This window comes from Cyprinodon tularosa, unplaced genomic scaffold (assembly GCF_016077235.1).
Source record: "Cyprinodon tularosa strain WSP-4 unplaced genomic scaffold, ASM1607723v1 ctg47, whole genome shotgun sequence".
NCBI classification, from domain to species: Eukaryota; Metazoa; Chordata; class Actinopteri; order Cyprinodontiformes; family Cyprinodontidae; genus Cyprinodon; species Cyprinodon tularosa.
Window position 1 is genome coordinate 895689 of NW_024039196.1, and position 27480 is coordinate 923168.

The 27480-nt window shown below is 35.5% G+C and overlaps 1 protein-coding gene across 1 annotated transcript in view; it reads left to right on the plus strand.

Annotated features, from left to right (window-relative positions):
• Nucleotides 1-4718: 4718 nt before the first annotated feature.
• LOC119794156 (corticotropin-releasing factor receptor 2) overlaps nucleotides 4719-27480 on the plus strand; it is an 82414-nt gene continuing 59652 nt past the window's right edge. The window contains exons 1-2 of the mRNA XM_038301553.1: nucleotides 4719-4936; nucleotides 5042-5161. Of these exons, the coding sequence (XP_038157481.1) occupies nucleotides 4723-4936; nucleotides 5042-5161 (334 nt within the window). The 5' untranslated portion in view covers nucleotides 4719-4722. The remainder of the gene's footprint in view (nucleotides 4937-5041; nucleotides 5162-27480) is intronic.

Sequence of the window (27480 nt, forward strand, 5' to 3'; positions counted from 1 at the left end):
GTCTAAAACCAACCTTTGTTCATGCATTTCACACCAAAAGCAGCAATGTCCTAATGCTGTAGCGGTGTTCCATTAGGCCTGGGGAAACAATTAGCACCAGCATCTTCAAAGCCCACTAATTACCATGTCGAAGCTTATTTATTTAAGTCACACAAAAAAGGGAGGTGAAGCTGTTACCCCGCTTCCAGCTTTTATGCTGAGCTGACTATCTCCTGGCTTAAAGTGAAACTTTAATTCCACTTAAATTCAGTTTTCCTCTAAACTTTATTTACCCTTATATTTTGTTCTCAAACTCTCATGCCTTGCTTTTCTGAAACCGCTCATCCAAAAATCTAGTCAAAATCACACAACCATTTTTGGACATCCTTTGTTAAAATCTTGCATTTTCTCTGTTTTAGAATGAAACGCCTTGCTACATTAATTTAGCCCCCCCCCCACTATCTTGCTTATTTTCACAATAAATAAACCACTACTATTATTTAGTGGCTATGATTTATAGATGCTTGCTTTATTTAATTTCTTAATCTGTATCTTCTGTTACGATATCAGCAAACTCATGACCTGTTGTTTCCAGGTAGGTTAAATGCTTTTATCCCTTTCATGTTCATATTGCCTGATGTCACAATATGCCCAAATTTGCCTTACCATGTTTGGTTTTCCTAACATTTTCTTTCTTGCATTTATTGATTTAGTATCTTTACACCAAAACTTCTGCTCTCTGTCATACATTTTACTGTCAGTGGAGGTTTGTAGAGGGGGCTTAAATATAACTAAGAAATAACATAAATGAAGCTAAAGGGCAATTAAACTAATGACTAGAAAACATAGAATTACCAAGGGGGAAACTAGAGGATAGGGGAAGGGACTGGAGATAACTTAAGATAACAATTATGTCATGGGAAACAGAATCTAAAGAAAACTGTAAACAATGAGTGGCAAAAAAAAAATAACGACTAAAACATGCTGAATAGGACGTAATTAAAAAAAACCCAAAGAGGAATAGTTACTAAGAATTACCGGTAATACAAAAATTATTTAAACCTTAACAGCAAACTCAGAATAACATTAACCAAAGCTTAACTGAAAACCCAAAGTGAAAACTTGAACAGAAAAAAAAAACCCAGAGCAGCTGATCATGACAGTTACTGCTTTTGTTATCAGTAAACCAAATAAGTCTCAAACTGACCTGAAAAGTATGACGCCCGGAACTGACATGGGAGAAAAAAAAACACTGTTCCTATAAAATATTCACAAAAAAAAAAAGATGTCTAGTGGGTTAAAGGCAGAGCACTATGAAATCCATACTGTATACTATATATATATATATATATATATATATATATATATATATATATATATATATATATATATATATATATATATATATATATATATATATATATATATATATATATATATATATATATATGTATATTGTTTTTTTTTCAGTGTTTCATATTCTGTTTCCAATTTTATCTACATTTCAGATATAATTGATCATTTTTTGCAAGTGATTCATGTTTGCTGTTTTTTTATCAAACAGCATCTATTTCCAGACTTGGTGCTTGTTTTACCAGGATATCATGTCTGGGTAGTGGAAAGTAGTTCTTGCAGAAGTCAAAAGGTAATTTTTTTCATTGGTCAGAAAATCTGCCATAGAATGGCTATTTGGAGATTAGTAAATGGTAAGAACAGTTCATAACAGATATTAAAACTTGAAAGCCTTTTTCTTTAAATTCGTTCTTGTCTTATCATGTTTACTTTTTACTGTATGTTTTGCTATTAAAAAAAAGCTTCTGGAAATTTTAGAGGAGATGTTATTGCATGATCCCTGTGAGCCCTGTGTGGGCTTATTTTCTGTTCATCCTGTGCCAGAAACCTCCAGAGGATGAATAGGTGCTGGAAATCAGCTTAGGGATATGAACAAGATCTAAGGCATAAACTTGTAGATGGTCATTAGAGACCTCACTGGAACAGAAAGTTGGTCATATGATCATATAACGATCCATGGAAAATACCAGCAAGGGCTCACCACCTTGAGACTGTGAAAACAGTGGGAGTTAGGTAAAGGTGAAGTCTGAGGGTGGATGACTGGAAGTGTCTGGCTTTGCCTGGAAGATAAGAAAAAATATTAATCATTACGTAAGGGAGATGCACACACCTTTCCCATCCCTGATTCCCCAGAGAAAGGCATAGGGCCGAAAGAGCACTAAAGCAGCCTTAAAGGATTTTGACATCAGTAGTGAGAGATTTGTTTTTTGTCTTTTTTGTGTCCCATTTTACCAATATAGCTCTGAGAATAGATGTTGCAGAGCTAGATGATAGCCCCTCTCACAAGCAGAACCATATGGCTGCTGCTGGGGCATATGGTCCTGCTTGGTACTTGTACATGAAACTTTATTGAAAATGATTTTGGGAGTAAAATAGTATACAACTGACACATAGACGGAAAGAGAGGTGAGAAAGATAGAGGGGATAGGAACTACGAGGAGAGAGAAAGAGAGAGACAAACCCAGGAAAGAGTGCATGAAAAGAGAGAATATAAGACGGCAAAAATAGACCACACAGAAGATATACAGTAACCAAGAAGTCTGCTTCCATACCTGTATGAGATGAGAGGGACAGGAAAAATAGAGCATAACAACAGCAAAAAAGAAGACAACAGACAACCAAATTAAAACATCACAAAAAGCTTCAAGAGCAGGGGGTATCCATTCCATGTGTGTGGAAGGCATATCCTATGGTGATTAAACAATATTATTCAGGGTGGTATATAGATTAGTGTGTATCCATACCCACCTGGTGTTTTTTAATTTACTTTCTTTTTTTTAACAGTTTTTTTCATACTTTAGAATCTCCTAATAAAGCATATTGTGAATTTACATTGTCTCTGAAAGACACTATAGAAATAAACTTTACTTACAAAAAGAAGACAAAAGTTAAAATAACCAGTGACGTGCGGTGAGGTTCATAGCTGGTGAGGCACTGACGTCATCAGAATCAGATTTGCAAATAGATGCATAGATTGACAGCAGTTTACAGGTTATGTTTCACTTCTGCATCCTTACACATACAAACTGTAGCTCACAAAACACACATTTCCTTAAAAAACAAAACAAAATAAATGTTATTACTGTCTTACCTTTACTTATAAATGAATAGAAGTCCTCCTTATCTTCCTTCAGTTTTAAAAGTCTCTCTGTCTCAATGGAGATCACTGCCAGGGAAGAAAGCCTTCCTTGATCCGTCCTGTTCCTGCCTTATGTTTTCAGTCTCTTGAGCACCCCCTGCCATGAGGCAAGAGAACTGCCTGCCTCACCTCGAACTTGTTCTCTGCCGTTTATAATCGCTCATTACACGAAACACGTTACACAAACACAGTTGGTGACAAAAAGCTCTGTACATTATATACATAAGCCAAATTATTAGAAATAAGTTCACATATTACATTTGTTTAAACCATTTTATTGACGCCGTACAGCAACATGCTCTCTCCGCTTTGCAGCCAGCGCAGAGCCAGGGGTTGCGCAATCCAAGGTGAGGCAGAGCTCGCTGCTGCCTCACCGGCATCGCTTCCAAGCATTTGAATGGGAAAATAAGAAAATTCAGCGATTTTGAACAAATAAAAATCGAAATTGGTGAAGCTACATGAAAAATGAATATTTTTTAGTACAAACCACCGGATGAATATAACAATTTAAATTACTTTATGATTATATATTTTCTTTCTTTCCATGATGGCTGGTGAGGCACTGCCTCACCTGCCTCCCCTGACCGCACGTCACTGAAAAACAGTATATTCAGTCTAAGGCTTCTTAGACCTGTGACAGAGTGCTACATGAGATGCTTTCTGTCTACAGCTATTAATTCATTGAAGAAACTCCTATAAGAGCTACAACTACAACTGTACTGAAAAAAATATTTGATATCCCTTTTGATCGTCAGTTTTAGTCAAACTAATTTTACAACATCCCTGCTTCACAATGAAAGAGGTGAAGACATCATGTTGTGGGGATCCTTTTAAGACATCAGTTCAGAGTTAAGAGACAGATAAATAGAGCCAAATCCAAGGCAATACTGGAAAACTTGCAACAATAGTAAACCTTCAAAGTTTAGCTTCTTGCAAATTTGTACCTGGGGAAACATACTTTAATCAAATGCTGATATACCTGCTCAGCATGCAGCCAGCTTCAACAGCGACCTGTTAATGACCTAATTGTTTAAATATGTGTGTTTAAGCACATGCAGTCAAAAGAGCAATAGATCGATTTAGAAATAAAAAGTGATATAATGAGCTGGTCAAACAAAAATTATTGTCCACTGTCAATTATGTCCACTGACTCTGCATGTAGTTTGAACAGACTTGACCTATTTAGAAAAAAATATTTAAGGGGAGTTAGTCTCGGAGGGGAGTTTGTTATGTAATTTGACGAAATGGATAAAGATTTAGGAGTAAATATATAAATGGTATAAATCCATATACAGCAAATATTGAAAGATGTTGGATTTCAGTCAACATTAATAGTTACTTTGCTCTTTTTATGTTTCTGATTTTGTCAACACAATGCAAAATAATCCAGACACTTGCTCTGCAGGTGTGAAATTTCAGCTGCACGAATGAACTGCTGCTCTGTCTCTCCTTCCTCCGTGAATGGATATGTGGGGCGGGGGAGCGCGCCTCCGATTGGCCAGGGACTCGCTCCTCTTGTCATTTTCGCTCATATGGCCGTGAACGCCACTGCGCTCAGTGCGCGCATCTCTGCTCCAACTTCAAACCGCTTCTGTCAGATTACTGAAAAGCAGACGGCTTTTACGATGGATGCTACTATTTATGACATCATACTGGGAGAGCTCGCAGAGCTGAACTGTAGTTTGATAGAACATTTTCAAGACACTTTTTATGAGAACGCTTCATTGGCGCTGATGAGCGCTGATGGTAAGATTGCATTTTTTTGTTTGTTCAGATTTTTTTTTTAATTACTGTTGTTTGTTACAGCTTTTTTTTTTATTTCTTTATTCCTATATATTGCATACCCCCAAGGTTTATATTGTAATTCCACCACGGATGAGATTGGAACCTGCTGGCCGCGCAGTGGCACTGGCAGGATTGTGGAGAGACCGTGCCCTGCTTATATCAACGGAGTGAAGTACAACACAACCAGTAAGGCATTTCAGAAACAGCAGAATTTTTTTTTATCTTTATTTTATTTCTTTGGTATAATAAACGTGAGACTTAATTTATATTGTGATAATTGATTTATATATTTAAAAATTTGAAATTTAAATGATGATGGATGTTGTTAAAAGTCCTGATTTCATTTTAGACTGGCACTTTGTTAAATCCTTGCTGTTCAAATGTAAAGCACCTTTAACAATGACCCATTAGACTACATCTGCTGTGTCTGGAACAGCTGCTTTTCCCCAATTCAATTCCCAAACCTTAATCTCTTAGAGTGTCTTGTAAAAGTTGCTACTCATTGCTCTTGATCGCCTATTTATCTCGTTGTAGAGTGTTGCTGCTACAAATTCAGTGTGTTTCATTTTTACTGAGGAGAACAAAGTATGGATTAATTTTACTTTAAAAAGAGATTTATATTATGCCTGCTTATTAAGAAAACTCACAACCGACAATTTTACAACTGACAACAGGAAAATGGGTTTTTGATTCTGTTTATACAATTCAAATCAATACTTTCTAGAACCACCTTTTGCAGTCAATACAGTTAAAAGTCTCTAAAGCTTTGTCTCAACAATTTTTGCACATTTAGACATTGATGCTACTAATTCATTCTTTTGAAATGATTTAAGATCAGCGGGACTAGATAGAGAATGTCTAGGGACATACATTTTCAGAGATCTGACTGCCTCATTTGTTCACATTAGGATGTTACCATGCTGAAATCCCTCCTCAGTGCCAACTCTTTTACAGCATATATTTTTTATTAAGGGTGTTATACTGTATTTAGCCCCATCCTTCTACCCTTCAACTCTCACAGCTGGCCTTTTCCTGCTAAAGAAAAATATATCTTCAGTATGATTCTGCCACCCCTACTTTACGTCGTACTGTATAGGGCTGTTGAATGCAGGTTGATGCGTAGTGTTAATTTTCCCTAAAGGTACAGTGGACCTCTATTTTTTTTGGCTGGCCTCTTGGTTGACACGCATAGCTTGGAAGATTTGCAGATATGTCTCACTCCTACAGTTTTCTTTGTAAGGTGATCAAATATTTGTCCAGATAGTTTTTAATTTTTGGACAATGGAGTGAACAGTTTTCTGTAGGATGTTTAGACCTAACTCTGCTTTAAGTATCTTCACTACTTTTTACCAAGGTTCTTTGATTTTAGTGATGCTTTCTAACAAACCCAAGAGACCATGACAGAACGGATACTGAGATTGAATTACATATATGTGAACATGAGATTTTCTCCAAAGAAGTGGAGAGGGCAGGTCTTTTAAAGAAATCCTCCACAATACTTTTAAGGTTCACTGGGTATTAATAAACCTTTACAGACATTATCTATCTGTCCTTCTGTCTGAGTGTTTTTCAAAGAACAAAGTAATCATGGGGTATATGTAATAGTATAGGCTTATTGTTTAAACAAGTAACTGAAGATTTGTAGACAATGGCACAGGCAGGTATCGCGTATCGGTATCGGGGCCAAAAAATGGCATCGGCGCAACACTAATCTTTATGTGACTCTTTGTATTTTGAAAGCAACAGAAGAGAACACTAGTGGGTAAACTACTGCTTTAAAGGCTTACATAACATTTAAACCTTGCAGTTTGTATTCCTTAATACTAAAATAAATTAGTTTTAAAACCTTTATATTGTTATATAAAATTTTAGTCCAGTGTTTTCAATGGATTTTTACATTTTAAGCCGTTATTATCATGACAGAAGTCCTCTGTTTTTATTCATCCTTTTGTTAACTTCCCTCAAACAGATAACAAAAACATTAGACAAAACTTCAATATAAGGCAATAGGGGGACATTTATCTTTTAACGGTCTAAAAATGAAAGCCTTGGACTTACTTATAATTCAATCTAGCCATGGGTTTGAAAAGGTTTAAATAATGTAAATTATTACATAGTTTTCACCGGTCAAAATGTAGTGATTATACTTTCTTTTTTTAACTGAAACAGCTTTAGGTAGAAAAGGACTGATATTCAATATTCCAGATAAAGGGCACTAAACTGCATGCACAGTTTCTTTTCTTAGTACATGCTTTAAGATGCAAATATTGAGATGTTTGAACTGGTTTGGTTCTGCCCCATTAAAATGAGCTACTATAGCTGCATGTTCTACAAACTGTTGAGAGTGGTCATAAAAGAAAGACGAGGTTCAAAGCCATGTAGTTGGACATAATAAGGATAAAAATAATTTTAGTTGGAAGTTGGTTCCAAAGGAGAGGAGCCTAATGACTGAAAGATCTGCCTCCCATTCTACTTTTAGAAATTGTAGGAACCACTAGTAAATCTGCAGATTGAGAGTGAAGTATTGACTGCTAGAAACATAAGGAACAATCAAATCTCTGATATAAGATGGAGCTTGGCTATTTAAGGCTTTATATGTTTGAAGGAGGATTTTAAATTCTATTCTTGTTTTAACAGGAAGCAAATGAAGAGAAGCTATGATAGGAGAGATATGATCTCTCTTTTTAATTTTCATCAGAACTCTGGCTGCAGCTTTTTGGATCAGCTGAAGTCTTTGAACTACAGTTTGTGGGCTTCCTGATAGTAAAGAATTAAAATAGTCCAACTTTGAAGTCACAAATGCATTGACTAGTTTCTCAGCATCAACCCTGGACAGGATATTTCTATTTTTTCAATATTCCACAGATGAAAGAAGGAAATTCTAGAAATGTCTTTGATATGGAATTTAAATTACAGGTCCTGATAAAAAAAAACAACAAAAAAAAAAACACAAAGATTTTTTACTTTATTATTTGAGATCAATTTAATCCCATCCAAATAAAATTAGTGACTAATAAGATCTTTTTCAAAGACTCTGGTCCAAAGACTATAACTTCTGTTTTGTCTGCATTCAGTAGCAGAAAGTTAATGTAATCTATGTAATGGGCTAGCCTCATCCGGATTTAAAGACAGATATAGCTGAGTATCATCGGCTTAACAGTGGAAATAAATCCCATGCTGTCTAATAATGCTACCGATTGGGAGCACATATATATATATATATATATTATATATTATATATATATATATATATATATATATATATATATATATATATATATATATATATATATATATATATATATATATATATATATATATATATATATGTGTGTGTGTATGTACAGTATATAGTGAAGAGAATTGCTCCTTGCACTGACTCCTCTGGTACTCCACAGGTAACCCTTGATCATGAGGATGATTTGTCATTACCGTGAACAAACTGAAATCGATCAGATTGATAAGATTTAAGCCAGTCTATTGCTTTTCATTTAATTCCTACAAAATATTCAAGTCTTTCACTAAAGACTGTCATCTGTCTTGCTGCATTATTTTTACCCGCCTGCATAGTTGTTGAATCCTTTTTAATTTTATTCTACTATTGTTATTTTTGCATGTTGACAGAATATCTCTCCATTGTGTGGTATGATACCATTGCCTCCTTTATGGCCAAAATGACCAGAGATATTTTAGGATGTTAGTTTGCACCTTACTTTCAGAAGTACTAAAGGAGACACAAAAACCACTCAAGTTGAGTTTCTGATTTGGAACATTGCTTTGCACATGATAAATATCAACATTTGCATATCCTTGACCCATGAATTGACATGGTTTGGTCCAATCAAATATGATGAAGGCGCAGACAAAGAGAATGATTTGCACACGCTTTCTGCTAAATCGCAAACACAACGCATTTTGCATCTTGTGTGAAGGTACACAGAAACACACACAAACTTATACTTTTAAAGTTCAGACCAAAAGTTTAGTCTTCCAAAAGAGATATATAATATAATGGTATCATATGTGTCTTTGTGTTGATAACTATTGTAATTTTGGTAGTATTTTTATATGGGCTGTTTTATGAAAACTGATTGGAAGACTCTTTAGCCCACAACCACTTAGAATGTAGTAATGAAAAGTATCTCTTTTTTTGAACGATCAGAGAATTAATGTTGTTTAACACTTAATAATACAGTCATTCCATAAAATGTTGGTGTTTGCAAGGGCTCAAAAAATTTATTGTAATATATTTTGTGATCCTATTACATAATGAATATTTGAAAATACTAAAAATATCAAAAAAGGCAATTACAGCAAACAAAAATAACTGAGAAAAGACTGACGTAAATGCCCTAAAGATATTGATTAACAGAACTGAATTAGAGTTGGGAAATTAAGAATAAGATTGTTAATTCTCTGTGGTTCTTTTCATTTAAAATGTATTGACTTAGATGTATGTATTCTAAAATCAATTCTGTTTGAAATAAAATAAATTGAATGAAAAAAAAATAGCAGCAGAGGTATACATTGTCATATGATGTAACTAAAAGGGAACAAGTCTAACTTTAAGCTATAAAAAGCAAGGATAAACAATATGTATATGGAATATAGCATATCTGTTTAATTTATCTATCATTTGCACACGGATGAGGAACTTTTAAGCTGATTATGTAAAATGCACCGTTGTCAGTACAGATAACCGCAGCAATGCATTGATGTTACACATATTACAGGCCAAATTAACAATCACAGATGATAACTTCTTCATGGACCACTGCCCTGACGAAAAAAATGGAAGCTCTTAAAAGCTTTAGGTAACTTGACTTACTGAAGGTCACCCAGAGGACTATAAGCAGTCCTGTACTCGCTACAAAATATCAAATATAAGCAAAATGTTAAAACCCCGGATTACTTTTTTGCCTCTGTATGTGTACATTACAGAGGCAAAAAAAGTAAAAAATATCAAGTGAGTTTTCTTATTTGCATGTTTGTAAACACAATCAGCAAATGGGATTTGTAGGCGCACCGACACTGTCATTTAATGGAACTTTTGTACCAATGCTTAGACCAATGAAGCTGTTGATACAGCTTTAGGAATTGTTAACACTTTTATATTGCTCCAAAAACGTGATCTTTGAGTCTGAGGCTGGCTTTATTTTATTCAGCACAGCCTGTAAGCCCAAGCAAAGATGCTTTGGGTTGTTTTTGTGGCTTTTATCAACATGGGCTCTAGCTACATGTTTACATAAGTGTGCAATGATGAGAAGGAACTGTAGTTGAAGAGTAAAGATCTATTTAGAGTTTTTATATTTTACAGCTCCATACAATAACTTGCTAAAAGAATTTCAAATTTTCCGAGTATTTTTACATTTTAATGCTGCACAGGGCTGTGCAGTGGGTAGCAGTGCTTCCTTGCAGCAAGAATATCCCGGGTTCGATTCTGCGTTCTGGGTTCGAGTCTTTCTGCGGGCATGTTCTCCCTGTGCATGGATGGGTTCTCTCCGGGTACTTTGGCTCCCTCCCACAATCCAAAAACATGACCGTTGGGTTAGTTGGCTTCTCTAAATTCTCCTTAGGTGTGACTGTGTGCAATAATGGTTGTTTGCCCTGTTTGTGTTTGTGTTGACCTGCGATAGACTGGTATGAGGTGCCCCCAGGGACATAAATCAGAATTAACTTGCATATACACATATTAAATTACACTCTTCCATATAATATACTGAAAACCTCACACAAACACTAGTAAAAAGCTCTCACATAAACTAGTGAAAACATTGACCTCTTATATAATCTACTCAAAAGCTCTCATACAAAGTAGTGAGAACTGTTCATATAAACTGGTGAAAAGCTTTACCTTTCATACACACTACTAGAAAGCTTTCATATACACTATTAAAAAGCTCTCATATACACTACTAGAACGCTCTCATATACACTATTAGAAAGCTCTCATATACACTATTAGAACGCTCTCATAAACACTAATAGAAAGCTCTCATATACACTATTAGAACGCTCTCATAAACACTATTAGAAAGCTCTCATATACACTATTAGAACGCTCTCATATACACTATTAGAAAGCTCTCATATACACTATTAGAACGCTCTCATAAACACTATTAGAAAGCTCTCATATACACTATTAGAAAGCTCTCATATACACTATTAGAAAGCTCTCATAAACACTATTAGAAAGCTCTCATATACACTATTAGAACGCTCTCATATACACTATTAGAACGCTCTCATATAAACTATTAGAACGCTCTCATAAACACTATTAGAACGCTCTCATATACACCATTAGAATGCTCTCATATACACTATTAGAACGCTCTCATAAACACTATTAGAACGCTCTCATAAACACTATTAGAACGCTCTCATATACACTATTAGAAAGCTCTCATATACACTACTAGAACGCTCTCATAAACACTATTAGAACGCTCTCATAAACACTATTAGAAAGCTCTCATATACACTATTAGAACGCTCTCATATACACTATTAGAACGCTCTCATATACACTATTAGAACGCTCTCATAAACACTATTAGAACGCTCTCATAAACACTATTAGAACGCTCTCATATACACTATTAGAATGCTCTCATATACACTATTAGAACGCTCTCATAAACACTATTAGAACGCTCTCATAAACACTATTAGAACGCTCTCATATACACTATTAGAAAGCTCTCATATACACTACTAGAACGCTCTCATAAACACTATTAGAACGCTCTCATAAACACTATTAGAACGCTCTCATATACACTATTAGAACGCTCTCATATACACTATTAGAAAGCTCTCATATACACTACTAGAACGCTCTCATAAACACTATTAGAACGCTCTCATATACACTATTAGAACGCTCTCATACACGCTACTAGAAAGCTCTCATACACACTACTGAAAAGCTATTAGCGGATTTCAGTTGAAACGGAAGGTGTTTCAGTTGAAACGGAAGGCGTTTCAGTGAAACAGGAAGGACCGTCATTACACCGGAAGTTGTTTTAAACGGATGTCATTCTGGCTAGCTCCGTACATTTTGTGCTATCTCCGGCCGAAATTGTATCAAATAAAATTATTGATTCATGCTCAGCTATCCGCTAAACAACTCACAGAAGCATGGGCATTACTCGACTTTATTTTTTATGTTTTTGCTTCAACAGAGATCCTTTTCCGGTGTTGTGCGAAATTCTGTTCCCATGTGAAAATCTGTTCCACCTGTGTCGGGAGCGCGCCGCGCGTTGAAGCCACATAAGCGGATCTGATCATTTCCCAGGCCTTTCGGATCATTTCTTGGTTAAATAAAAAGTCGTAAAATTATACAAGGTGAGAAATTTAGTTTAATCAGCCGCTGTTGTTTACAAAATTGTAAAATAAAAAAAATAAATGCGGTTTTCTTATGCTGTTTTGTGTTGTTATTTTAAACGCCAAGAGAATCAGTCTCTTTCCAAGTTTTTTCACTTCAGCCTGACAGAAATAAAAGTCAAGTCACCAAATACCAAATTTGTATTTATAATTTTTTATTACTGATATAAGATGATGGGAAGTGCCTGATAGCAGTTCCATAATATAGAAACAAATTAATTTAGCTGCAAATCTTAAACTGTGTTTATTCCTCTCTTCATCAACAACAAACCATCTGGATTCGGTGATATTTGAGCAATGTTTGCCTAAATTAAAGGAGGGGGACCATATATTTTAGCTTTCTAATAGTGTGTATGAAAGCTTTCTAGTAGCGTGTATGAGAGCGTTCTAATAGTGTATATGAGAGCGTTCTAATAGTGTTTATGAGAGCGTTCTAATAGTGTTTATGAGAGCGTTCTAGTAGTGTATATGAGAGCTTTCTAATAGTGTATATGAGAGCGTTCTAATAGTGTTTATGAGAGCTTTCTAATAGTGTATATGAGAGCGTTCTAATAGTGTATATGAGAGCATTCTAATAGTGTATATGAGAGCGTTCTAATAGTGTTTATGAGAGCGTTCTAATAGTGTTTATGAGAGCGTTCTAATAGTGTTTATGAGAGCGTTCTAATAGTGTTTATGAGAGCGTTCTAATAGTGTTTATGAGAGCGTTCTAATAGTGTATATGAGAGCGTTCTAATAGTGTTAATGAGAGCGTTCTAATAGTGTATATGAGAGCGTTCTAATAGTGTTTATGAGAGTGTTCTAATAGTGTATATGAGAGCTTTCTAATAGTGTATATGAGAGCGTTCTAATAGTGTTAATGAGAGCGTTCTAATAGTGTATATGAGAGCGTTCTAATAGTGTTTATGAGAGCGTTCTAATAGTGTATATGAGAGCGTTCTAATAGTGTATATGAGAGCTTTCTAATAGTGTATATGAGAGCGTTCTAATAGTGTATATGAGAGCTTTCTAATAGTGTATATGAGAGCGTTCTAATAGTGTTAATGAGAGCGTTCTAATAGTGTATATGAGAGCGTTCTAATAGTGTTTATGAGAGCGTTCTAATAGTGTATATGAGAGCGTTCTAATAGTGTATATGAGAGCTTTCTAATAGTGTATATGAGAGCGTTGTAGTAGTGTATATGAGAGCTTTTTAATAGTGTATATGAAAGCTTTCTAGTAGTGTGTATGAAAGGTAAAGCTTTTCACCAGTTTATATGAACAGTTCTCACTACTTTGTATGAGAGCTTTTGAGTAGATTATATAAGAGGACAATGTTTTCACTAGTTTATGTGAGAGCTTTTTACTAGTGTTTGTGTGAGGTTTTCAGTATATTATATGCAAGAGTGTAATTTAATATGTGTATATGCAAGTTAATTCTGATTTATGTCCCTGGGGGCACCTCATAGACTGGCCTCTCTCCCATTGACAGCTGGAGAAAGGCACCAGCACCCTTAGCGACCCCAGCAGGGATAAGCGCGAAGGAAAATAGATGGATGGATGGATAGGATGTCAACAGTGCAACAGAAATAAATAACTACAGTGTAGTCAGTACTGTTTATTGTTTCTGTCTTTTATCCATCCGAATCCCTCTTTTCAGTGCTGTGCCATGATTACCAAATGTAAACCAAGTTGTTTCGGCTTGTTAGATCAGAAGCAACTGACGCGGTGTGTTGGTGTCCGTACGTTGCTGATCAGAGCTGAGGCGACAGGTGGTTTGCTTACTATTGGAGCCAATTATGTGTATTTTTGTTTCTTTTTTTTGTGATCACTAGATGGGCCTGTCGGCTTCAGTATATAAACCAAGAGGTGACAGGTACTTGACGGCTGTTGAAGGGCATACATGTTTTTGACAGCTATGGCAGAGTCATTGTTTTCCCTGTTGCCATGCATCGTGGAATAAATTATTTTCTTCACAAATGGTTCATCTGGCTGGAACAACTTTTGTACTACAAGGAGATTTTTGTAATCACGTTTACACGCGATCAACGGGCACAAAGTTAGCTGCTCAGCGCGTCATAATAAGCAGCAACGGATCAACGCTAAATAGTAGTGTGAAACTGGCTAATATACTTACCGAATTTTGACCCAGGTAGACACGCATCAGTGAGCTGTTCCCACTGCCACTAAAAGCCGATTGCTCCCAGGTTTTAGATGGGTTTTTCGGCCAGTGGGGAAAGAGTTTAAGCTATTCTACTGTGCAATATTGAAAATAAATTAACAATAGAATATGATAGCAAATGTACCATTAATACATTAATTATATTGCAAAAAATGAAATTATAGGCTCATTATTGTGAATTATATTACCTACCTATATTTGTACTGGCACCAACGACTTAATGGAGTTAGTTGGGTTCACCTTACATGCATATATCAACATATCACCATACCAGGTGTCAAATTGCTTGTTCATGGTTGATGGCGACTTGCATGACCTCACCTCCTAGGGACTGGCTTCACAACACCTGTTGGCGGCTAGTGTCGCCACACTTAGTGGGCAATTGATGTCGCAACAGCTAGTTGCGGTTGGCGTCGCCACACCTACTGGTGACTGGCATTGCCAGACCTAGTCGCGGCTGAGTAAATGATAAAGATCCCTATAGTGCATTAAATTGCTGAGTATATATATTTATATAGGCTGGTATTTTTTAGAGGACCAGTAGTCTTATTTTGAAGGTCTAACATGGCTGTGTCTTTAGCATATGGATAGCCTCTGAAGAGATATGGAATCCATTTACAGTTGTTGAATCTCTTTTTCCTTCTTATTAGATAAGCTTTATTACAGAGGAAATGGAAGCGCTTTATTTAGAAATGTGCATTCAGGTGTTATAGCTGTTAGCAGCAGTGATATAGAATCAATTTCCAAATCACTGGTTTTGCCTGTTATTAGGTGAATAGATGCTTTATTGGAGTATAAGTGGGAGACTATAACTTAAAAATTTGCAGTGAGTTGTGCTTTGAAAAGGTCGCTAGAGTCTAATATAAACAAAATGGTGGAGTTTGGCTTATAATGTTGAGCGATTTGGATCAATTAATGTATGTGTATAATGTAGAAGCTATTATTTTGTAAAGTCCCTGGAGTCTTAATTTGAAAGTCTAGCAGGGTTGTGTGTTAAGCAAAGGGTCAGACACAACAGTAGGGAATCATGGGGGAAAAACATCATTACGAAATAAAAGCTTACTCTTTAACAATAATTAATATCCTTGAAATAAATTGTCAATTTAAAAATTGTTTTCTTTTCATTATTATGTTATATATTTTATATATGTATTACATAATGTATGAAATATATATTTCAGAATTTCAATGTTAGGAAATATAATTCATAATATTATGCTGAAAATTTTACTCCAGTTATGTCCCGATTATATTAAAAATATAATTTCCAAATTTAATGTTTGTAATTTATTTGTTCAAGTAGCTATATACTTCAAAGTGAGTTATTTGTTTTGAACACTGGCTTCCTGTATTTTTTTTATTGTTATAAGTTAAAATTTTAGAGTATATTTTTTTACACCACAATTTTACTGTAAAATGTAAAATTAGGTTATTTAGCAGTGATTGAATATAAAACCTTAACATTTGTGTGACTGCATTATGCCATGCTTCTTAGGTAGTATATAAATAGAAGCTGGTCTGGATTTATGGGAAAATGAATTTGACATTTTTTAATCTTTAGAATATTCATGACTTACAAAATAAAAGGTGGAAAACAGATATTCACGGATGCCCAACTTCCAAATTTGAGCTACTTTGGAGGAAATAATGAGAAAACTTCACTGTAGAATAGAATTTTTCACTTGCACCTGCAACTGAAGTAAAGTGTGGTTTGCAGATGTATCGGCGCATTCATTCTATATTGTGATAATACTTTTAATGGTAAGAACGTTTTAACATGACAATAATATCTAAATGAATGTTCATTGTTTAAAAAGATTTTCCTTTTGATTTATAATTGCACTTGTTTGTGCTTCCTAATCAAACTTAAGCAACTTAAAATATTAAAATTTGTGTTTCTAACTTAACGAATTGCAATAAAAGTTTTAAGTGTATTAAGGATTTGCATGAAACTTTATTTGCCTGGAATAGAAAAGTGATGCATTTGAAAGAAACCCATCTCTTATCCATATTACATGATCACAGTGTGTTGCAGTGCGATTCAGAGCTATTAAGTATTTCAGCTTTGAGGTCTTTTTTTGCGCTCAACAAATGTCACGGTTCTCTGCTTGCCTCAGGCAAACAGTTGTAGTGTCACATAACTTAATTTGTACCATTTTTTTATGTGCCTATGTGATCATATTTTGCCCGATTAACCCAAATTATACTCCAGCTGTTTGATTTGTTTATACATCCGGATACTTTCCTCTTGAGCTTCTATTCTAAATTTCTCAAGTGTAGTATTACATTCTTATTTGATTATTGCAGACATTTCAGTTCTGTTTGTTTATAAGCATAATGATTTTTTGATGATTTCACAGCAAGCATCAACATATCTAATTAAAGTTTATGAAAAGAATGCAAGAACATAACGGTAAAAACATAATTTATCTTCCCAATTATTGTTTATGTGAAGTAGATGAGAAAAATATGTTGGTTCTGCCTGCATGACATATGATTTATATATTAAAGGTAAGAGATAAAATGCAAAGTTTGGTAAATGCATGGACACCTTCTTATGTAAACAGAGCCTTTATTATTATTATTATATAGGCAATCATTATCTGGAGAGCATAATGGAAACTCTTTCCAAGGAAACTGCTTTCCCATGGAAACACCTCTTTTTTCAACTGTTTTGAGAGTTCATATGGTCTGTGACCCTTGACCTTATTTAACATGGTAGCCTGCTCTGCACAACCCATTTTAATCCATCTTAGCTGACTTAGTCTCAGAGCAGTCCTGTTTGGATATGGGTCTTTGCTGTATTACACACAAACATACATAGACCCATAGGGCTGCCAACTTTTCACGAAACCTTGGAGTGAGATTTTTGAAATAGTTTGGACAGGCAACTTTTGTCATAGTTAGATTTCAAGGCTATGAGGATAGGACAGTTTGTAGATTTTCAGAGGACCTAACTGAAAAAAGTGTCTAAATGTGGAATTTTTATAGCACAGTAAATTTGACTGAGTAACAATAAGTTATCTGTAGTTACACTATGTGGAACATATTTCACAAAACATACATTATTTTCTATATTCTGGCGATTTTTAGAGAACTGAAGTAAAGAAGAATGGGCCCTATTAAAAATACTTGCATCTTAAATATACTGTAAACCAACAATTTCACAACTTTGTTTATTAATTAGTCTATATAATTAATTAATATATATAATTAATAAGTAAAATAAACGATTGGCAAGTAATAAGTTATTACTGGATTACTGGCACTAATACAGGAACCACTGCAATGAAAACTACACTGTGTATGAATATGTGGTAATAGGCTAAGAATTTAAACATTTTAAATCTTTTAAGTTTTTCTTACAATTGACGAGACAGCTAAACAATTCAGACCTACTAGGAGGCTGTAGATTCTATGGCTGCTGCTAACGACTATTTTGCAGATAGTTTAACCCGTCGATTATTCTTTCGAATAATCAATTGATAATCCGACAGCCAAAGGTTCCTAAAGAAGATTTTTTTATGAAATTAAACCAGATGAAGCTAAAATTTTCAATTTGAGGAGTTATCAGTAGAGCAAAATGATAGATAAAAAAGTTTTTTTTAATTTTAAATACAAAATGTTTACCTATTTGTTTTACAATTTTGGTATAATTGCTACCAAAGGTGGCTTGCTCTGTCAGCTAAAGAAATGTTTTAGAGTCTCTATATTCAAGTTAACCATTGATTAATAATAATTAAATTAGTTGACAAATATTTCAATAATTGATTAATCAAGATTAATCCGATTAAGTGTTTCAAAAGACAGAACTTCTCTGAATGCTTAATTTTGGAAGGTATGATGGAAATAAGGTTTTTAAACATATTCAGTGGACCAAAATAAGGATACATGAATAAGATAAGTAACAAAACAAAATAAGAACATCCCCATGGTTCCTCCTCATTATCCTTTCTGGTCTGTGTTCTCCTCCTGGTTCCTCTTCTATCTATCCTGGATAACTGAGTTGTTCTGCACATCCTCTCTGTGTCTTATCTGGTAGGTCTTTTCTTTTGTGGCTGAACTTTTGTAAAATAAAATAAATGGTTATTTTTCTTTTTTGTTGACCTCCTAAGGGTTTGTGAGTCAAACCTGAAAGGTTTAACCATTTTAATATTTATGTTGGTTTAATTAGTACTAAATTCCAACGGTAGATTATTCAACCAGACTGAGCAATAATTAACTTGTGAATAAAACATGGACTAAAACTGGTACTAAATCAGGTGGCAAAACTATAGCAAACAAGGAGTAAAGCTCACTAAAAAAGCACTAGTTAAAGAGAAAACAAAGCATTTGATGTCAATTAGATGTGATGCTACACTTATACTCCATTGATAATTTAAGCTAGCTGCAGTATATTTTATTCATATTTACTCAAGTACTAGATTGGTTAAAATCTTTATAAATTTACAAAGTGAATTATCTTAGTCCAGATAACATAAAGATAAGATAAAAGTTCAAATGACGTACCTCCTAATAGCTGCTCAGAAATCCCGGTATTTTTTAATATCTGGCGTAGGTCTTTCAGCACCGCTGCTCTCGCCACAGTGAATAGGTGGGCTGGTGCAAAAATATGGACAGGTTATAAACCTGGGATGTCCTTGTTTGTTAGCACTAAGGTTGTGTTGACAACGCGGACTGGATTTTTATCACTATATATTTTTTTTTAATTATACATTTTTTATAACACAAATAAGTGGAATGGAGTTGAGCTTTAATGTACGCCATTTCTTAGTGTGGAAAATTGCAATATGGAGTGAGAGTGTGTGAAGACACTGAGATGCGGGAGTCTCACACCCAATGGGTGAGAGTTAACAGTCCAGCACCCACTGTATGTCTATCTATATCAACACTCTACATTGACATACATTCATTTTAATTAGTCTGTTTATGCATAATCCCGACATTTACCCTCACCGTAAATGTCATCATTATATCCCTAACCCTAACCTTTACCTAAATCTACAGTAACTCACACCATACTGTATCTCTAAACATACTCTTTACCGTTGGCAGGCGGTCTGCCACATCAGGACCAGCTCTCGGTCTCGATAAGGCCTGTTTGTCCTCAGAGGGTGGGTATATATACTAAAAATTATTATAAATGGGTAAAATTTATACATACAAGGGGTAAAACAAGGTTTATAACAAACAAGTACCAATATACATACATGTTTTTTCACACTATCCTTTAGGAGACTTTCCAATTGACTTCCATTCATTTCCAACTCGTTTCTACTAGGGTTGTCAAAAGTATCGATAATCAAAAAAGTATCGATACTGAAACCTTGTATCCGGATACAATACTCGTTTTTTAAAGTATCGATACAGTGCTACCACCAGTGGCACCTTAACAGTCATTTATCTAAAGTGCAGAATAGAGGAAAATGCACTTTCTGAACACTGTGTGATTGAATAATTCTGTGCACTTTTCAGTTTCAGACTTTTTTTTGTAACAGGTGCAGCTGCTGAGAATAATTTTTGTTTCTTAACAGGTTTTGCTAGTGTCATTGTTATGTGTGCAAAGCATAGCCAAGGAAGAAACACTTAATTTTAATTTTATAAGTTTTTTATCAAGCTAAATATTATATGCTTAATATTGTGCACAGCATACAACTTCAAAATATTGTTCTTATTGTTTATTGTATTTTATTTATTAATGCAAATATTTCTGTAGAATTTTGGAGTCTTTGTTTTTATCCGTGTGGAAAAATGGTATCGAGTATCGAATATTTTCCTTAGTATCGGTATCAAGTTGAAAAGTTTAGTATCGTGACAACCCTAAACATTACCAACACATGGCTAACCCTAAACCTAACCTAAACTCAGTTCATACCTTAGTCCTAAAACTAACCCCAAGAAGAGAACATTTCCTCATGGGGAACAGTTGTTGGTCCCCACAAGTACCTATAAGTCCCCCCTAAATGTAGCATATTCCTCTGAAATTGTCTCCACAAGGTATTAAAAGCATGATCATACACACACCCACACACACAAACACACACACACACACACACACACACACAAAGTGAGCTTCAAAAAGACAGATGCTAGGCAGGCACTGCTCTGGAATTATAAATTCACTAACAGCTGTAGGTACCCCTGCTGAGTTTCACAAAAAAAATTTGGGTTTGGTTCATCAGCTTGCAACAGATACAAAAATTAAATATGAAGATATTGGGTGAAAATTTGTTGTGTCTTATTGTTAAGGGGATTTAAAAATAAAGCTTCTTCACAGCCAGGCAGTTCTTGTATTGACCCTGTCGGTTGGATTTGGCCTTTCCGTGTGCTGTTTGCATCACCAGAGTGTAATCCTCCATGAGCTGAATGGCATTTTGGACAAACTCCAGCCCTCTGAGACCCTCAGCCGTGTAAAGCTGTCAAATACAAAGCCTTATCTGGAAAAAGGTCCTTACATTACGATTTGTCTGTCAGCCCACTTTTGCACACATTTTCCTTGAAAATAATGTGGGTCTGTCAAGAACAGCAGGGAAAACATCAATATTTCTAATGATAGTATTGACGAAAAAATCACACAAGATATTGACCATTTACACAAAGGATTGAAAACAAATTAGTCTATTTATTATGTGTATTTAGGTGGAATAGCATTGGGAATAGGCATTACACCTGCTTCCAAAATACATCAAATACTGGTGTTAATGAGACTTTCAAGATCCATCTTATTTAATTCAATACAATTTAAATCAAAAATACTGTAATAATTCCAAAGGTAAATTAAATGTTGCAGTAACCCATATGTTTTTTTAAATTATTTTTTTTATTGAGTTATAGATGTGAAAAAGAAGTAGGCAGAGAGGATGTTCTGTATCGTTCTGTCTTTGTTACACTTTAATATAAAAAAACAAAAATCTCTAAAGAGGGTGCTTACTGTTTTCTATGATCTTCTTCACTTTATGAAGACTTCTGTTGTGTGAAATACTCTCCAGAAATTCTAGAGGAGTTCCAAGAGCAGAGGCGGCCTTCTTCATTAGTTGAGCTTTTTTAAGTAATTTGCTCTGACGCTGTTACCCTGGTAGATAATGGACGAAGAGATTGTAGTCTCGAATGGGATTAGATAAGATAAAAAAGGACTTACACACACAAGACTATATATAAAATGAAAAAAAAATCTAAAAGTTAAGCTTGACAGAGCAATATAAAATAAAAAACCCTTGTAAGGTTATTTATTAAAGTGCGATTATTTAAGAAAAATACATAGGCGGCTCTAGACTGGGGCCTACATGGGCCATTTCCTTTGTAGAACTGGTCCTGGCCTATGTTATGACCCCTGTGCTGAAGATATAATACTGAGATGCTCATCCATTTTACTTAGAACAGAGAAAATAATAGCAAAAATGCTGCAGCTGCTGGTTGTGCATATACAAACTGGCCTCCTTGTACCATTAGTCAAAAAGCATATTTTACAATCATTATCTTGCTGTTGTTTCTGCGGAAACTGCCTGAGACCAAGCTGCCTTGCCAACTCCAAGCTCCTCTGGTACTCCATAGTGCTGTAATGGCGGTCTATGACTCAACTACTTCAGCCTTTGTTAGATCAAGAAGTGGTTTTATTTGGTTGGCCTCTAGAAAATTCTTACTTGGTCTAAAGCTGCAATGGATTTTCCATTATGTTCACTGAAACATGTGCCCATTTCACCAAGAATATAGAAAATAATGCCCAAAAAAAAGAGGCATGCACTCAAGGTCAAGGTCCACTTCACACTTGCCATAGCTTCCACTCACTACATAATTGTGTAGTGTCTTGCTGGCCTGCTTCTGTTATTTTGGAGGAGCATTCAGGAAGTCCGCCTATGCTGTGTTTGACTTCAGAACGGTGTCCAGTCCATCGCTTTCCTACCAGCCTTTTAAGGTTATCTCTTTTGTACTGTACAGCTGCAGTGGGCTTTTCAGAAATGTATAAAGGGAATTAAAGATGTTGAAAAAACTCCTAATGTCTCTCTTGAAAAGTAGCATACGCAATCACCAAATTCAATAAAATAATGGATATGAGGCACTTCTCTCTTAAACTTATTCTTAATATTTTTGTATGTCCCTTTCTCACACCGACTTGACGCTTGCCCTTTCATAACTCTGAATAAGAATTTTGTTTGCATTCAGTCGAACTTTTTACACTTAATCAAGCAGAAGATTATTGAGTAACTGGGCATCACCGTCAGTTGTCTACATCGATAACAATCTTGCTTGTATTTTGTTGTTCTTTTCCACATAATGCACAACTATTGATACATTTCTCTGCCTGTCAGACTTTAAGTTACATCCACATTGAGCATAATTGCGACTCTCCGACATCTTTAACAATTCGCCCCATTTGGATCTGTATTACGATCGTGCTCCTCAGTTCAATGATGTGACTTTGAGTATCACGTCATGTGTAAGATTCATTTTTGGAAAATATTCCAGAAAGTGTCCTCAAGCTCTTGGTTTTGACTTAGTGTGTTAGTAGCAGTGAGAGAAAAAATCTGCCGCATGCTTTATGTCAGCTATCTACTAAATCCATTTTACCCCTCAATGGCAGATTGTTTGAGATAGAAAATTCCATCATGTCAACAACTGCTGACACTTACTAACATTTGTTGAAATTTTAATGCCTGTGCTACATCGCTTTTCCTCTTCTTTCATGCTTGGTGCTCTTTGCTGTTACTCTGCTAAATCCCTTAATCATTTGCATACTTCCTTTTGGAATACCCAGTTATTGTGAAAACAGTGTCTCTCCCTCCAAAGTTCCTGCAATAAAACAAAATGCCAAATCCGCTTGTTGCGATTAAACAAGCCAGTCTCTCCCCCTTGTACCAATGGCCAAAAACTATAGTTTACGATCATTAATATGCTGTTTTTTTTTTTTTCGGAAACTGCCTGACACTAACTGCCTTGTCAACTCCAAAGTGTTTCTGCGATAGCAAGCTCTCCACTGATGGTCATCCCTGCTCACAGAATGAGGGTTCAAGTGGGCTGGCAATAGGGGTGTAAATCACATCCATCATGGCGATTCGATTCAGTATCGATTTCCTGACCCAACGATTAGATTATTTTAGATACTGAAGAATACACCACGATTCGATTTGATTAATCGATTAATTGGTTAATTTTTTTTTTATTATAATTTTTTTTTTTTACACCTTAAAGGCTAAACAAAGTTTCAAGTTTGAAATAAATCAATGAAAGCTGTAATATCATTATGCATTTTTTTTTTAGAAACAACAGCAAATAAGAAAAGTTGCATCAAAAAATACTGCAAAAATACTGCACTATTTCAGTGCAATGAGTTCAATGAAATACCTCGGCTCCAGAGTGTCGACGTCCCCGCCCCCTTGAGAGACGCTCTGCTGCTCCTCTCCCAAATTGTAGCTGACCGCAAACAGTGCCGCAGACAGGAGGCCGGCTTGTTTTCTTTTTATGACCGAAATTGCGGAAAACAACTCGTGAAGTTTGACCCGTTAGAAGAGCGAGGTGCACGAGAACGCTGGGACCCTTTTTCCACCTGGATCTCCGCTCTTTTTGCCCTCATGTCCCTTCGTCGTCGGACTAAACTCGTCCCCACTTCCTCGCCGCCTCGGCCGTATCTAGACCCACAGCGTGTAGCACAGACCACGCTTCAATATTGAGCATAATTTAAAAATGTCTGTGTCAAGCTCACTGCATCACACTGCTGTAAGAGTATAACCAGGAGTGAGGTAGGAGGGCAAAATAGCTTTAGTGCCACCGCAGCACGGAAGGAGAATTACGTCCAGGAGTGAATGGGTAAAAATAGACCGGAGGAAAAAAAAACATGAATCGATTATCTTGCGGACGTGACGATCTATCGGATCGTCGGCTTTTGGATCGATGCATCGATACAAAACGATTATTATTTACAACCCTAGCTGGCAGGCAGTTCACTCTCCTCACTGCAGGAATCTTCCTCAGAACAAGCTCTTTAGGTGCTTCTAGGTCTCTCTGGTGCTCCCTGTGCTGCTAGCTAGTGTGGATACTGACTTTGGAGCTTCTGTCTTTTTTAGCCATTTGCAAATGACCATCTTTCTAAATTTAAGTATATCAGCTTATACTTGATTTGTTGTTTCTTCCTCATGTGGTGGTATGAAGCACTGGCATCTGACAACATATCATCTGCTTGAGGAATTTAGGGAACAGTAATTTATTTCCATTTAAATAAAATTTATTTGAAGTAAAATTACTGTTTAATTTGGAGTAATAAATAAATTCCTCCAACAAATTATAGGCTGAAAAAAATAAGAAAAGTGGAATATTAGATTTTCAGTGAGGGGGGCGGGACAGACTGAGTGCGGTAGTGAAGCCCCTTCCTGCCTCACCATGACGCCATGACAGAAAAAAGGGAAAGATTTAACACATGTATTAATCATGACTAGCTGCTGTGTGTGTTCTGCACAATGATGTCATCAGCAATGCAATCACTTGATTACTGTAACTGTATTCATATGTACTATGATATCAATAAAATAGAAATAACCTGATGGGAAAGCTGGATTGATGAGATATCCGATATGTGTTCAAAAGAATTGCAACTATTAACTGGCTTTGGACTGATCAATATTTTATTTGCCGTGAATTTCTGGACTAAGGGGCCATTAACTGTAGGGAGGGACATTGAAGTCTGGCGCAATAGCAGAAGAAGCCAGGTATGGTCATGCCAACTTTTCTGTCACAGTCTATTGACACAGAGTTTATGTCTCAACATAATATCTATTGCATTATAGCTGCTGATAATATGAAATATTTAACATTTTATGAAAATGTCAAAAATGAGGGAACATTGGATAGGTTTGGATATACTACAAACATGCAGCAATAAACTCATCTGAATGTCAAAGTTACTGCTGGCAATGCAAGCACTCTATAGAACTTTATTAATATGAAATTGTACATGCCCAACAGCAGAAACCTTTATAAAACTTCTAATTGCCCAGCTGATACCTAACTACAGGGTGCCTCTATGTTTTACAACAAAGTGAGAGGACTCCAGAAACAACGTTTAGATCCTGCTGGGTCACAATGGATCTCATTTGCAGCCAGAGAGAATTTAAAATGACAAAATAGGTCAGGCTAAGAATAGAATTGGGACCTAATATCCCAAGAGCAGGTGTTAATTAAAACAATGCTTTACTACATGCAATCAGAGTCTGCCCTATGAGACAGTTGAACATCATTTTTTAAAAGTCTACGGTTTGATGACATTTTTGTTTGCCAAATGCCAACACAATAGGCATAGTGACCACAATGTAAAAGGGGAAGAAGAGCAAATTCTCCTTCAAATTCTCCTTGTTAGTCCCAGATGTGAATATTTAATGCAAAAAAAGGTTGACCTACTCTCATGACATCAGTACAATCCCTTGTGCTTTGAAGTCTTAGTGGTTGAACTTTCAATTCGTACAGGGCAAAGATTTGCTGGTCACAAATATAAGCTCAGACTCGACAAAACATGTCAGCTCTTTTACAATAATTAGTGGGCACATTTTATTCAGAACCAGTCAGGTAGGTTTGTTATGAATTCTTTACTATTTCTGCAAGTTAAAATGAATATTAATGCCATTCTAGAGTGTCTTAAGAGCTTTATGCATTTTTAAACCTCACAGTGCCAAGTTTTTTTTTTTCCTGGGTATTTATGTAATTCTTTGTTTTACACAATAGAAGCATTAGAGAAGACTTGCGCGTGTGATTTAAGGACACTTTTGTTTGTACTTTGTTACAATAATGTGCCTTCTGTCAAGCCCTGGGCTATATACAAATTATAATATCTACATATGTTGTAGTTATTTTAATTTAAGCTTTATTTTGTGATAACTCTGTTTATCCAAACCCATGTAAGTGATTATATATTTACATCTTTCAAGTTTTTAACCAGAAAATTGAAAAATACAGTACATAGCTGTGTTGCTTTCTGTCCACAAAATACGTTCCTCTTGGTCAACATAGGGTAGTGGTCCAATTGCTTGTTCTGCATTAGAAATGTATTGATTTTCTTATCAGGATTAATAAAGTCTGAGACTTATCAGTACAACTCTGCAATCTTAGACTCTGAGAGGACAGTGAACCTTTATCTTTATACAGAGAAGATGAGCGCATGCAGCCCTACCTCAATGTCAGGAGCAAACATAAGACGGAAATGAGAGATTACTGAACAAAGATAGCTTTGATCTTCAAAACTAAGGGGGGCAAATAAAAGGACCCTGGTTTTAGAAAACATATAGTAGTCTTAAAAATGCATTCAATCTATTAAAATATTTTGCAGTTATTCAATTTCATAATTACAAACATCAATGCTTTTTGACATTATTTGGGTTTCATGAACACAAAGCAATCTATAACTCAGAAGTGGAAGGAAAATGGTCGCCTACATGGTTTTTAAAAATAAAGGAAGCATAAAAATTCTTCAACCCGAATAAAGGATCTCCCGTTTACAATTTGTTACAAGCTATGTAGGGAAAATAAGGACAAATGTGCTCTCAGCAGGTAGGACCCAAACTACACTCTTCAGTGTACACGATAAAAACTATGTGATGAAAAAAATAAAACTGCGTTATCATCCTGAAAGCACAATCTGCGGTGTCAGCTTGAGCTTTTAGGAGTCAAAATGTAAACCTAATCTAAGGTGAGTACTTTTGCCAGTCATTTGGCTAACATTGATTTTAAGATGCTACAATGCTGTGCCTAAAGATGGACCATCTCTAATTCAATCTGAAAAACTCACACAGAGAGAAAAGATAATTAGAAGAATTTATTGATAAGAAAGTATAGTCTTTGGCGCTCAGACCTCGGCAGGAACATTCATGCTGAATTATGCTTTAACATGCATGAGTAGATGAATGTGAATAGGGATGTTCCCCCCGGGCCTGAAACCGGTGGTGGTTTAATCCGAGCTGGTGGACAAGGTGAT